Here is a 15229-nt window from a genome sequence, read left to right as displayed (position 1 = left end):
ATTGGTTTAGTCCTTATGCATTTTCAGATCGATGGATAAAATGTTGAGGTTTAAAGAGCGCACACATACTAAACAAATACTATCAACAGCCAGATTCTATGTATATCCACCTCCGGCAGCAATGATGCCACAAATCAGCTCTGTCTGTCTTCCTCAGTTTATTTATTTATGCAGTTTTCTTACTTCATGAGCATTTGCAGAGAAATGCACACCCAGTATACTCTCCCTGCGGAATTTTGGATCAGTCGGTGTATACACACAGAAAACCAGACCACTAATAATAATAATAATAATAATAATAATAATGGCGTGTGACGAGGGCCTCCCGTCGGGTAGACCGCTCGCCTGGTGCAAGTCCTTCGATTTGACGCCACTTCGGCGACTTGCGCGTCGATGGGGATGAAATGCAAGACATCCTGTTCAAGTTAGGTGGTTGATCTCTCTGCCCGAACACGCTGAGCTACCGTGCCGGCTAAATCCTTGACCCCACCGGGAATCGAACCCGGGACCCCGTGCGCGGGAAGCGAGAACGCTACCGCAAGACCACAAGCTGCAACCACTCAGCTACCGGGGGCGGACAACCAGACCACTGAGCTGCAACGAGAACACGGAATCCACTATTGACATTAGCACTTTCCAAACAGTTTCGACCACAGCGTGTCAACGTTGTTGTGTCACATAGCGCAATGGAGCAACATCTCTAACTCAAGTGTTCAAGACATTCTCCAGAATGTTTTGAAGAAGACAAAAGTGTGTGGGACCAAAAACAACGACCCTGGGATGACTGTCCCGACTTACTTGAAATGAAAATCGCCGCGCTGGATTAGCCGAGCGGTCCAGGCGCTGCAGTCATGGACTGTGCGGCTGGTCCCGGCGGAGGTTCGAGTCCTCCCTCGAGCATGGGTGTGTGTGTTTGTCCTTAGGATAGTTTAGGTTAAGTGGTGTGTAAGCTTAGAGACTGATGACCTTAGCAGTTAAGTCCCATAAGATTTCACACACATTTGAACATTTTTGAAATGAAAATCGCTGACAGTTCTTTCCCGGAAACAATCATGACGGATGATGAGGTTAGGTGTTGTCAGTACGAATCTACTGCAGATCGACAAAGTGAAGTATGGTCTGATGGCAGAACTGACGCTTTAGACGCATTTAGCTTCACTTCGGATTCTGCCATGAGTAGAACGGTTTCAGGCTCTGCTTGTAGATAGGACACTTCGGCCTCTGTATGCAACAGAGTCACTTCGCATCTTACACTGGGTAGAGACACTTCCGGTTTCGAAATCAGCTGGAACAATCTCCGGTTAAGGACGCTGCAGACACAGGAAACTTGGCCCAGCAGATATCTCGACGATGCAGCAGCGGCTGGCGCACAGCCGCGCTTAGCGAGCCGTCAGCACAACGAACAGCCAGCGCACTCACACTCCAGCGATGGGCAGCTCCGGCGCCGTAGGTCGCGATGAATTTAATCACCCTCATCAGTTTCACGGTTAGGTTCTATCTGGCCACTGGGGATGGCACAGTAGCACAACAACTTTACACATTTTTCGAGGATGCATGCAACTGCTGTTGTCGTGTCACGGATTTGAGTCAGTTAATAATTTAATATGTTAGAGAGCTGAACTTAGCATCACCTGCTTCCCTTCCTGAACTTTTCCAACTACACTCACGGGAAAAAAGTAGCAGCACCAAGAAGGAGTCGTGCGACGTAAACGAAAGTTGGCAGACGTGTTTCTACATCTGAAAGATGACGTATATTAAAATTTCGTGCCAGTCACATAAGAGTGGCGTTAGTAGTGCCACTAAGGGCAGGCAAACCAGGTTTGCTTTAATTACGGTGTAACGGTCGAGAGCATCAGTTACCTCTGATATTGGACGTGGTTACTCAAGAACCCCCTCCCCCCGAAGAACCATGGACCTTGCCGTTGGTGGGGAGGCTTGCGTGCCTCAACGATACAGATGGCCGTACCGTAGGTGCAACCACAACGGAGAGGTATCTGTTGAGAGGCCAGACAAACGCGTGTTTCCTGAAGAGGGGCAGCAGCCTTTTCAGTAGTTGCAGGAGCAACAGTCTGGATGATTGACTGACCTGGCCTTGTAACGCTAACCAAAACGGCCTTGCTGTGCTAACCAAAACGGCCTTGCTGTGCTGGTACTGTAAACGGCTGAAAGCAAGGGGAAACTACGGCCGTAATTTTTCGCGAGGGCATGCTGTTTTACTGTATGGTTAAATGATGATGGCGTCCTCTTGGGTAAAATATTCCGGAGGTAAAATAGTCCCCCATTCGGATCTCCGGGCGGGGACTACTCAAGAGGACGTCGTTATCAGGAGAAAGAAAACTGGCGTTCTACAGATAGGAACGTGGAATGTCAGATCCCTTAATCGGGCAGGTAGGTTAGAAAATTTAAAAAGAGAAATGGATAGGTTAAAGTTAGATATCGTGGGAATTAGTGAAGTTCGGTGGCAGGAGGAACAAGACTTTTGGTCAGGTGAATACAGGGTTATAAATACAAAATAAAATAGGGGTAATCCAGGAGTAGGTTTAATAACGAATAAAAAAATAGGAGTGCGGGTAAGCTATTGCAATCAGCATAGTGAACGCATTATTGTGGCCAAGATAGACACGAATCCCACACCTACTACAGTAGTACAAGTTTGTATGCCAACTAGCTCTGCAGATGACGAAGAAATTGAAGAAATGTATGATGAAATCAAAGAAATTATTCAGATAGTGAAGGGAAACGAAAATTTAATAGTCATGGGTGACTGGAATTCGGTAGTAGGAAAAGGGAAAGAAAGAAACGTAGTAGGTGAAAATGGATTGGGGCTAAGAAATGAAAGAGGAAGCCGCCTGGTAGAATTTTGCACAGAGCACAACTTAATCATAGCTAACACTTGGTTCAAGAATCATAAAAGAAGGCTGTATACATGGAAGAAGCCTGGAGATACTGACAGGTTTCAGATAGATTATATAATGGTAAGACAGAGATTTAGGATCCAGGTTTTAAATTGTAAGACATTTCCAGGGGCAGATGTGGACTCTGACCAGAATCTATTGGTTATGAACTGTAGATTAAAACTGAAGAAACTGCAAAAAGGTGGGAATTTAAGAAGATGGGACCTGGATAAACTGACTAAACCACAGGTTGTACAGAGTTTCAGGGAGAGCATAAGGGAACAATTGACAGGAATGGGGGAATGAAATACAGTAGAAGAAGAATGGGTAGATTTGAGGGATGAAGTAGTGAAGGAAGCAGAGGATCAAGTAGGAAAAAAGACGAGGGCTAGTAGAACTCTTTAGGTAACAGAAGAAATATTGAATTTAATTGATGAATGGAGAAAATATAAAAATGCAGTAAATGAAGCAGGCAAAAAGGAATAAAAACGTCTCAAAAAATGAGATCGACAGGAAGTGCAAAATGGCTAAGTCAGGGATGGCTAGAGGACAAATGTAAGGATGTAGAGGCTTATTTCACTAGGGGTAAGATAGGTACTGCCTACAGGAAAATTAAAGAGACCTTTGGAGAAAAGAGAACCACTTGTATGAATATAGAAAGCTCAGATGGATACCCAGTTCTAAGTAAAGAAGGAAAAGCAGAAAGATGGAAGGAGTATATAGAGGGTCTATACAAGGGCGATGTACTTGAGGACAATATTATGGAAATGGAAGAGGATGTAGATGAAGATGAAATGGGAGATACGATACTGCGTGAAGAGTTTGACAGAGCACTGAAAGATCTGAGTCGAAACAAGGCCCCGGGAGTAGACAACATTCTATTACAACTACTGACAGCCTTGGGAAAGCCAGTCCTGACAAAACTCCACCATCTGGTGAGCAAGATGTATGAGACAGGCGAAATACCCTCAGACTTCAAGAAGAATATAATAATTCCAATCCCAAAGAAATCAGGTGTTGACAGATGTGAAAATTACCGAACAGTCAGTTTAATAAGCCACAGCTGCAAAAAACTAACGCGAATTCTTTACAGACGAATGGAAAAAATAGTAGAAGCCAACCTCGCGGAAAATCAGTTTGGATTCCGTAGAAATATTGGAACACGTGAGGCGATACTGACCCTACGACTTATCTTAGACGCTAGATTAAGGAAAGGCAAACCTACGTTTCTAGCATTTGTAGACTTAGAGAAAGCTTTTGACAATGTTGAGTGGAATACTCTCTTTCAAATTCTGAAAGTGGCAGGGGTAAAATACAGGGAGTGAAATGCTATTTACAATTTGTACAGAAACCAGATGGCAGTTGTAAGAGTCGAGGGGCATGAAAGGGAAGCAGTGGTTGGGAAGGGAGTGAGACAGGGTTGTAGACTTTCCCCGATGTTATTCAATCTGTATGTTGAGCAAGCAGTGAAGGAAACAAAAGAAAAATTCGGAGTAGGTATTAAAATCCATGGAGTAGAAATAAAAACTTTGAAGTTTGCCGATGACTTTGTAATTCTGTCAGAGACAGCAAAGGACTTGGAAGAGCAGTTGAACGGAATGGATAGTGTCTTGAAAGGAGGGTATAAGATGAACATAAAAAAAGCAAAACGAGGATAATGGAATGTAGTCGAATTAAGTCGGGTGATGCTGAGGGAATTAGATTAGGAAATGAGACAATTAAAGTAGTTAAGGGAGTTTTGCTATTTGGGGAGCAAAATAACTGATGATGGTCGAAGTAGAGAGGATATAAAATGTAGACTGGCAATGGCAAGGAAAGCATTTCTGAAGAAGAGAAATTTGTTAACATCGAGTATAGATTTAAGTGTCAGGAAGTCTTTTCTCAAAGTATTTGTATGGAGTGTAGCCATGTATGGAAGTGAAAAATGGACGTTAAATAGTTTGGACAAGAAGAGAATAGAAGCTTTCGAAATGTGGTGCTACAGAAGAATGCTGAAGATTAGATGAGTAGATCACATAACTAATGAGGAGTTATTGAACAGGATTGGGGAGAAGTTTGTGGCACAACTTGACTAGAAGAAGACGGGATCGGTTGGTAGGACACGTTCTGAGGCATCAAGGGATCACCTATTTAGTATTGGAGGGCAGCGTGGAGGGTAAAAATCGTAGAAGGAGACTAAGAGATGAGTACACTAAGCACATCAGAAGGATGTAGGTTTCAGTAGGTACTGTGAGATGAAGAAACTTGCACAGGATAGAGTAGCATGGAGAGCTGCATCAAATCAGTCTCTGGACTGAAGACCACAACAACGACAACATTAATTATATTTGGTGTTGCGATTTTTTCCCGTCATTGTGTAAGTCGCTTCAATTTTCTTTTGTTTAATGCTTATTATTATTATTATTATTATTATTATTATTATTATTATCATCATTGCAACTGGAGTAACTTTCACTGAATTACTTGGCAATCTTTTTAACTAAATCAGATTGTGGCAACAAACTCAGGAATTTAACGTAACTTTAAATTTTATTTCATAGCTAATCATTCAGTCCGTAATTGAGGAAATTATGTGATTACCCGCATCCATTGATCCATTGCTGGCCCGAAAATTAGCATTTATTAACTCTGTTGCGCAAAGTTTAATTAACGTAGTTCCTTGGGGAGAGATCTAGATAGGCATTTCTCACTCTCTTTAATACGGGAGAGGGGAGGGGGGCGGGAGGAGGGGCATGTCCCTAGGGCATCTAGTTTTGTGTTATCGCGAAGCACGGAAGAGAGTGTCCAACTTTCTCCTCCGAACACGAAAATATTTTGTTGAATCCTACTTATATAGAGAGAAATGATCATCGTAATAAAATAAGAAATATCAGAGCTCAGAGGAAAGAAAAGTCTTCGTTTTCCCAAACGCTACTTTAGAGCGGAACGCTAGAGAAATAGTCTGAAAGAAGTGATCCTACGCCGAGCACTTTACTGTGAGTTGAAGAGTTGTCGTGTTGTTATAGATGTAGATGTAGACGTGTGCTCTATCAAATATGGGCAATCACACAGAGAATGTTTATTGCTTGCTTCAAGTACGGAGGCATATGTGGTTGATTCAGTCGCGGGAAATGAACTGCATGGTCTTCCTAGTCAACCGAAGAGCCATGAGACGTACACGTTTGTGAAAAGAGCTATAATTGGCAATTGCGAGCTAACATTAGGTCTACTCATTCAGTATCGACCAACAGGCAAATACCGTGGCAGCATGATCTTGACTATGGTAGATATCGTGGATAGATGTGGCCGTTGAAAAGAAGTATACGTCGTTCGCATACTGTAACAGCGTAACAGGAGGCGGCACAGAAATTCCAGTATCGCCAGCACACATTGGGCCTCACGAAATTCTGCTTGGGTGCACTATCTCATTTCTCAAATATTTCCCCATGTAGAATGAAGCAGTCCAAAGATACTCTTGATAAAGATATCTAGAAATCTTTGAGTGAGGAGATTGTGCATTAGCATAAGGATCTGCAGATTATGACAAGCAGCTGAGATACTGCAGTAGACTCCAATAAGCATATTTGTTAATACAGCCATGATTAGCGTCCCATTGAAGCCATTTTAAGTGATAGGCAGCAAGTAGTTTTGTTCTGGTCACCATTCCAGCGGTGTTTTAAATATCCTTAGCAGAGTATTTCTGGTGCAAAAGATACCGGAAATTGGTTTATAAGACGCTACGTGATCGTGCTCTCGAGTATTAAAGGAGGGTTCCTCCGAACGTCCTTAGTTTCACTTCATATCTTTTAATGAAAATGTTTTATACTGCAAAATGCTTGATTCATTTCAGCGAAACGAGAGATGTCGATCACTTAACCGCCAACGAACAACTTCGCAATAGATCAGCTTCCCCTTGCATCTTTTTGAAATTTTTCATGGAATCGTTACAAATATGAACGCTTGGCAAGAGACATGAGGCCGCAATTTCCTGCTTTTTCAAAGAAATTTATCAGCCTTATCAATTTCAAATTGTAAAACAACTCTGGAAATTCCTGGGGCTGTGAGTGTTGGGAGTTATGACACGTACCCAACAAACCAGTATCTAGACCAGATGGTTCCAAACCTTGTGAAGCCATTACCTTCGATTGAGTCAAATAGCAGTCAGTACAACAAAAAAGGTTAGCACCTAACAAAATTTCAGGCTGAAAATTTTTGTTGTTATTCTTGAACACACCTAATTTTAAGATAAATAATATTTAAACAAATAAAACACATTTTTGTAGGCATTTTGTTAAGCTAAGAAAGTTTTAATGAGACAACTGTAGCTCCTAATTTTTAGGACCTTTTTATATTCGGTTATATGTGAGCTATGGTGAGTGGGAAAGTATTCTTAAACCTGGACTGACCTTGGGAAGTCATGAAAACCTAAATCTGGGATAGCCGGGCTGCTAGGTTTGTTACTGGTAGGTTTGATCATCACGCGAATGTTACAGAAATGCTTCAGGAACTCAGGTGGGAGTCTCTGGAGGAAAGGAGGCGTTCATTTCGTGAATCGCTACTGAGGAAATTTAGAGAACCAGCATTTGAGACTGACTGCAGTACAATTATACTGCCGCCAACTTATATTTCCCGGAAAGACCACAAAGATAAGATAAGAGAGATTAGGGCTCATACAGAGGCATATAGGCAGTCATTTTTCCCTCGTTCTGTTTGGGAGTGGAACAGGGAGAGAAGATGCTTGTTGTGGTACGAGGTACCCTCCGCCACGCACCGTATGTTGGATTGCGGAGTAGATGTAGAGGTAGGATTTTAACAATCGTTCTTCCGGATGCGCATCTAACCACCGCGCCATTTCGCTTTTTCACATCCTTAAGGTTACAAAAATATTGATGGCACGTTATTAGTCACCACGTCTTATAAACGTTATGGCTACTGTAAAATCACCCCAATGGTATGTAAAACTGAACAGTCATATGAAAATGACCCAGACTGTCATATATAAGAATCTTACCTGCAGGTGAACATTGCTTAAATAGTGTGTTAATTCAGTGGACTGACTGAATGCGCATTCCCTCATTACCGAATTTGTCTAGCACTGGTCTCCTAATTACATGGCCACATAAATTAGTCCTACGATTTTATGCCTTCATTAGAATGCGTTTTGATATCAATCAACACATAAAGCGTATTTTACTGGGGATGTTAATCAGATCTTTGTAGGAAGCCAGTAAAAAAATAATAAAAATACTATACTAATCCATCCGCTGTCACCATTGACGTAATGTTGGTGGGTGTCGTTACGTCACTTCTGACTGCGTGTTTTGAATTGGAGGTCTTTATAGGGCTATTTGTTGCCATATTTTCGTTAGTTTTGAGAGAAATTATATTTGTAATCTCTGCCGTTCACGAGAAACAAAATACTATCACTTCTGTTTCGGAGAAAAGTATAATATTTCAACAAAGCGCCTAGCATCCAGCGCATGTTGGGCCATCGGTGGGCTATCGTTTTTGAACATTTTTGAACACATTCTAAGTTGATTTCTGAACAAATCATAAATTGATTTTCGAATGCGTGCGTAATGTACGTGATGTCTGTGCCGGGGGGAATCCCCGTCACATCTAGAAATAAAAAACTTTCCCGCAGACAAAAGGGGACGGGGCTGTACGAGCTGAGCCGAATAAACCCGAACGGTGATGACCGTCAAACCGGTCGACTAGGAGCAGGAATCACCTCAAGACATATGAACTTCCACTGTCCTGAATGTAGGTCTGATGACTTCCAAAGCAAAATATACAGTGAGCGCGATAGAAGAATGCCGTGTGAAGAGGTGTGGCACTGCATTTTGGCACACTTAAGACCAAATACCATGACTTAATTTCCTCGACAGTGTGTTTCGTACACAAAATTCTTCAGAAAGACGTGCGCTACAAAATGAACATATTTTTTTTAAAAAAAAAAAAAAAATTTGACGTCCTGACTGAAACGCTCGGGTTGGCGGGAGGGGGGGGGGGGCACTATCAAGTTTCTGCTCCTGTTCGGAAATATCGTAGATCCGTGGCAGGCTTTATCAGTCTTTTTTCCTTTTTTCTTTACGATGAATATTTTTTTAAAATTAGCGCTGTTAATCACAGACACCAATTTATTTGTGGGACTTGTTTACGTCACTGGTTTCATATTCTTTCCAAAAACTCGTTAAAGTTCTAGTGGGGTAAACGTTTCGATGTACTACTAACACAAAGATAATTACATTTGTACCTGCGTGTCGCACTCTCCACTTGTACTAATACGGCTACAGGGCATTTTCCGATACTAGCCAAGATATATTTACGTGAATAATTTTTTAGTCCTTAATCTCTGTCCTGATGCCCATTAGCTGTAGAGCACATTCTTACGGTGCCAGATTCAGTTTATTTCCAAGAAATGTAGTAGTTGTAGTTCTAAATATTCTTTCTCGATATAATGAATTCTCGTAATTAGATCGGTCTGTGTTGTTAATGTTTCAAAATATCACCAGTCGTATGACCTTATAGTCGCTATGTTGTTCACATCGTTTGTCACATGTTCGCAACGTCACTGGTCAAAGCCTAATGCTAGAATCATAATTTCCTCCCTGTCCCGCTGAACTACAGCTATTCCTACTCCACGTAAGTCATGACTTATAATGAAAGGAGACGGCACTACAGACTTAACGCTGCAACTTGCTTTGAAAGCGACTCCGTGTTAGACGCGCCAAAAAATTAGCAGACCACTGTTTACGATCGCTTCTTGTTCTTAACTTCTATGGAGTGGTCACACCTCGTGTTTTAAGCAGAGAATGTTACAGTGCTTTACAGGGTTAGGAAGGGTTTTCAGATGTTCAGGTCGTAAACACATATTTGATCCAGTAATGCCACATATTTTGGCTAGTAAATGTAGTTTTCTATTTGTTACAAGTTTCGAAAACTAATAAGAGAAATATTTTGATATGAAAAGGCTACATTGCCCTTAATACGGACTGACGAAACTGATGTTCCGTCTACGTATTCTTCTCGTAAGTGCCGAGAACATATTTTGCCATGTGTGTTCGGTTTCCAATCTTTCCTTCTCACAGCGTTCATTCAGAGCGCTTTTCGAGGTCGAATGATAGAAAGACTAAAGTCAAATTATAGAAATAAAACTACTACGCTTGAAGAAAACAGCGTAACGAAAAGTCGTGTAGAGTAGATGAAGGTAAAAAGTGCCCAGGGGTGCCAAGTTTTCAGGTATCTAAAGCAGAGGTTCAGTATTCTCCCACCAGGCAGCGCGTACGTCATAATCTCGTCAGCTGTTCTGGAGTCTCGTGGCAGTCGGCCGCTTACAGTAAGTCACTTTTGTACGTTTTCGATGTAAACTTTTTATAGTTTTGATTGCGTGCTAGGTGAACCCAAATCTATTTAAAACCTACCTATACTCAGTAGTGGAACTGAAGGCTATAAGCTTCCAATTTCCTTCTTGATCTCCATGACTTTAGTTGCATGTGTTATCTGTAGACTGCCGAAATCGAAAATAGCAGAATGCAGTAAAAGTATGCAGGTCTACTGGGGTAGAATTTCACAGAGCGTGCATTTATCCCATCAGAAAATATTTGCTAACAATCTGTACTTTTGCTTGTGTTGTCCCTTCTAGGGTATTCATGCGTTTTTTCTGGGTTTCTATTTATTTTATAAGCCTCAGTAGTCCCCTTGGAGAACTTACATTAATTTCCATTCCTGTAGTTTTTCTTTCGTTAGATAGAGGTTTTTTCAAACATACCTACATCTCAAACGCAATTCGTATGTAACCACATCTAGCATAGCGGCTTTATATATATATATATATATATATATATATATATATATATATATATATATTTATTAAAGAAACCGACCGAGAACATCAACTAGAAGCGGTTAACAGAGGCACTCTACTATTAGCTCTGGACGCTTTTGAAAATAGTAGCTCAATAAGGCAAGCATGCAAAATTATCAGGTTTTCAAAGACTGCCTCAAGCAAACGTCTAGAAACTGGCAAAGGTAGTGTGCACTCGGTCGTTTTACAAAAGAATTTTCATTTGAGAAAGAACAGCCAATACTGTAGCACTGCACTGTTCTTGACAACCAGTTTTCTAGCCTTATTCTTAGGTCTATCTTTAGGACATTTACTTTTTTCAACTCACCGAAAAATAAAGAGCTCGTAATTTGTTCTCCGTGTATTTACTTGTAATCCTTTGTATCTTCTTCAGTTGGGGGTAAAAGTACAAACTGCATACTCTTGCCCCATGCCTACGTAGTCTTAACCCACAACATGAGGTAAGAGCAACTAACATAATTTTTTAGGAAAACTTTTACTACACCTCTGTTAATAATTGGATGACAGTGAAACTTTTCCACAATGTTACCAATATGTCAAACTAGGTGTTGCAAGCGTAATTGACATAATATTTTGTTTTAAATATATAGTAAAAACAAAAATGCATACTTTTACGCCTACCTACGCTGTTCAAAAGAAAATTTTGCTTTAACGAGTCTACTTATGAATGAAATGTGCTTCCTTTACATTTTAGACCATAATCAGAATGAGTAGCATCTCCATAAGTGACGAAAGCTGCCATTTTTATCAAAAAACTTCCATCGGAAACTAATGTATAGGGTAATTAACTTGGCGGACATCGGCTTCAAGTTTGTGACTTCATGACAGCTTCCCTTATTATACCTCCATGGAGTACGACGCACGGTCCTTTTATCTGTGGTTGCCACATTCAGTTGTCACGTAACGGTGCTCTTGTAAAAACGCGAAGGTCTCTTCTTGATCCAATCAACAATATTGTGTTACTATTGGTAAATTATTTCTAATTTTATTTGTTGTTTGTTCTATCAAGCACCGACACAAAAATTCTATTAACGAGCCCTTTTCCTTTTAATTCCTCAGAAAATTTAATTTCACGGTCGATGAAGCAATTACCTCCAGGTGGGGAACGACTACACTTGACAGTAGAAATCATTGCTTGTATGTAGTCATTAATGTCGAGTAAACTGGAATATCCCAGACGTGTACCAATGGCGATTTCTTATTTCTTATTGTGTTATGGGTACGAATTTTATGGTATACCACCACTGTGTATCCTGTGTTCTATTTTCGTTTTTTTTACTGGTTTTCGTATACTCTGATTGTAAATCTTGTTTTATGTCGAATCAGTCATTTGTTAATCATATGTAACATCGTCCCATAATATAATTGGCAACTATCAACAGCCAAGATGACTTAAACATTTCTTTATTTAAAGCAACCGGTTTCGACAGACTTTGCTAACATCTTCAACTCTTAAATTTCTTTTTTGTTACGAAACGTGTTCATGTTAAACTGGACCGCGCGCCAAGTTGTCGTGTGCATAAAAATCAGCACATTACAAAAGGTCTGCATAACTGAAATATTTAATGCCCCTGTATGTATCGCTTTACGTTTTTAAATATTTTAATTATGAGAAATTTTATATAGTAAATTGATTTTTATGCACGTGACAACTTGGCGTGAGTTCTAACGTAATATGAACACGTTTCATAACAAAGATTTCTGAAGACCTGAAGATGTCAGCAAAATCTGTCGAAACCGGTTTTTTTTAAATATTTGGCTGTTGAATGTTATTAGCAAGTAAAACAGATAGCTCCTTCAGTCTTCTCAAAATGAGAAAATTCAGTAATTTAATATAATGTCCAACGCGAATTGTCAAAATCAATTGTGATATAACATTTCTTGTGTTTGGATGGCTCTACGGGACATTCGAAAAGCCAATAAATAAAAAAAAGCATAGCAGATCGGCAATACGTACCGAGAGTTACGCATTCGGTGTCATTCATGAACCTGCTGGCTATCTGCGTCGAGCCGAGGGACACGTAGGCGAGTAGTAGGCTGAGCGAGTAGCAGCAGACGATGTAGCCGTGCAGGTTCCGCAGCCGCGGCAGCACCACGTGCACCAACGCCGTCACCAGGATGAACGGCGTCGACGCCAGCATTATCGAAGAAAATATGATGAACTTGGGCTTGAGCCCCGGTTCGCGACCGTCCCAGCACACGAGCGCCACCTGGTGGGCGCCACCGTCGAGGCTGTTTTCCAGGCAGAAGCGCCGCGGCTCCACCACGTACGCTCCCAGCATCTTCGTGTGTAGCTGGCCGTCCGCGGTCACCCCCACGTAGTCCGAGCTGTTTACCGGTACGATGTTCGCGCACTTTGTCATGCTCACCTCGTCGTAGTCGTTCAGCGAGACGTTGCCGCCTGCGCCCGTTATCACCGGCCGAAATTCTAAACTCGATTTTGCGCACGCGTTGTCCTCGAGGGCGTAGCCGCGCGGGCAGCACTTGGCGATCTGAGTGCGCGGGCAGGCACAGAGAGTGCTGTTGTCGCCCACGTCGTACCAGAAGTACCGCCCCTGCGCGTCGCCGTATGGACTGCCGCTGGGGTGGAGGACCACCACCGGTGGACTGGAACACGCAGTGTCGCGAACTGGAAGTTCCGCGCATTTCAGAGGTGAACCGCCCGCTCTGCAGGAACACAGGGAGGCTAGAGCGACCGCAACAGACAGCAGGTGGCGCATCTCTGCCGGAACTTGCGAAGGCGGCTGGTGCTGTGCTGCCTGGGAACGGGCGGATGTGCGTCTCCGCGGCCCGGCACCGAGCGGTAAGCGCGGGCGTGTTGCTGAAGGTCACGTGAGTGGTCCCCGGTGCCACGACTCGGCTCTCGCGAACAGGAAGCTCGCCGATGCGGCTGCCTTCTTTCAGGGCCGCCGAGTTGCCAGAACCGGTCCTTCACACAGCAGTCGGCGCGAACCCACCTGATCCGCCGTCTGTTACAGGCCAATGTCTCGCCAGTGACGATCTACAACTAACTGTGTGAACGCAAGCCACACTACGGTGGGTGGCGCAGGTCACTAATCTTGTGAAGTAGTCCTGAACATATTTTCCGAAAACTGTCATGAGCAATCAGTTCTACACCTTTTGCAGTATATGTGGAGTAGCGTTTACGTAGCCATTTAAGTGTGAGCGATAGTTAAAGGTAAGCGAAGACAAAATAGTAATTTATGTTGTTGTTGTTGTTGTTGTGGTCTTCAGTCCAGAGACTGGTTTGATGCAGCTCTCCGTGCTACTCTATCCTGTGCAAGCTTCCTCATCTCCCAGTACCTACTGCAACCAACATCCTTCTGAATCTGCTTAGTGTACTCATCTCTTGGTCCCCCTCAACGATTTTTACCCTCCACGCTGCCCTCCAATATTAAATTGGTGATCCCTTGATGCCTCAGAACATGTCCTACCAACCGATCCCTTCTTCTAGTCAAGGTGTGCCACAAATTTCTCTTCTCTCTAATTCTATTCAATACCTCCTCATTAGTTATGTGATCTGCCCATCTAATCTTCAGGATTCTTCTGTAGCACCACATTTCGAAAGCTTCTATTCTCTTCTTGTCCAAACTATTTATCGTCCACGTTTCACTTCTATACATACCAACACTCCATACAAATACTTTCAGAAACGACTTCTTGACACTTAAATCTATACTCGATGTTAACAAATTTCTCTTCCTTAGAAACGCTTTCCTTGCCATTGCCAGTCTACATTTTATATACTCTCTACTTCGACTATCATCAGTTACTTTGCTCCCCAAATAGCAAAACGCATTTACTACTTTAAGTGTCTCATTTCCTAATGTAATACCCTCCCCATCACCCGATTTAATTCGACTACATTTCATATAGCCCCCTTAAATTAAATTCAGTGGTCAGAATAGAAAAAAATTTAGGCAAATAACATTAAACAGATTGTCATGAAATTTTACGTGCATGTAATTTTATATGTAACAGTCCACTGCTGTCATCAATAAACTGGATTATGATAAATGTTTATAATTAAAAATGTTAATGTTCATTCACTCATAATCGTGTATCTCCGAAAGTTTTTGGCAGATTGCTTTGCTGTTTTGACACAATCTTTCATATACAGGGTGTTTCAAAAATGACCGGTATATTTGAAACGGCAATACAAACTAAACGAGCAGCGATAGAAATACACCGTTTGTTGCAATATGCTTGGGACAACAGTACATTTTCAGGCAGACAAACTTTCGAAATTACAGTAGTTACAATTGTCAACAACAGATGGCGCTGCGGTCTGGGAAACTCTATAGTACGATATTTTCCACATATCCACCATGCGTAGCAATAATATGGCGTAGTCTCTGAAGGGAATTACCCGAAACCTTTGACAACGTGTCTGGCGGAATGGCTTCACATGCAGATGAGATGTACTGCTTCAGCTGTTCAATTGTTTCTGGATTCTGGCGGTACACCTGGTCTTTCACGTGTCCCCACA

At 42.0% G+C, this 15229-nt stretch overlaps 1 protein-coding gene across 2 annotated transcripts in view; it reads right to left on the bottom strand.

The window, feature by feature from the left end:
* The window catches only part of LOC124792524 (G-protein coupled receptor Mth2-like), a 617551-nt gene that overhangs the window by 401602 nt on the left and 200720 nt on the right, over positions 1-15229 (bottom strand). The window contains exon 1 of one of the 2 annotated variants that reach the window (XM_047257949.1): positions 12698-13508. The exons of the other annotated variant lie outside the window; for it this stretch is intronic. Coding sequence (XP_047113905.1) covers positions 12698-13460 — 763 coding nt within the window. The 5' untranslated portion in view covers positions 13461-13508. Of the gene's footprint in view, positions 1-12697; positions 13509-15229 lie in introns of those variants that run through there. 2 annotated transcript variants of the gene reach the window in all.

Source organism: Schistocerca piceifrons, chromosome 1 (genome assembly GCF_021461385.2).
Source record: "Schistocerca piceifrons isolate TAMUIC-IGC-003096 chromosome 1, iqSchPice1.1, whole genome shotgun sequence".
Classification (NCBI taxonomy): Eukaryota; Metazoa; Arthropoda; class Insecta; order Orthoptera; family Acrididae; genus Schistocerca; species Schistocerca piceifrons.
This window is presented reverse-complemented; position numbering and strand designations above follow the sequence as displayed.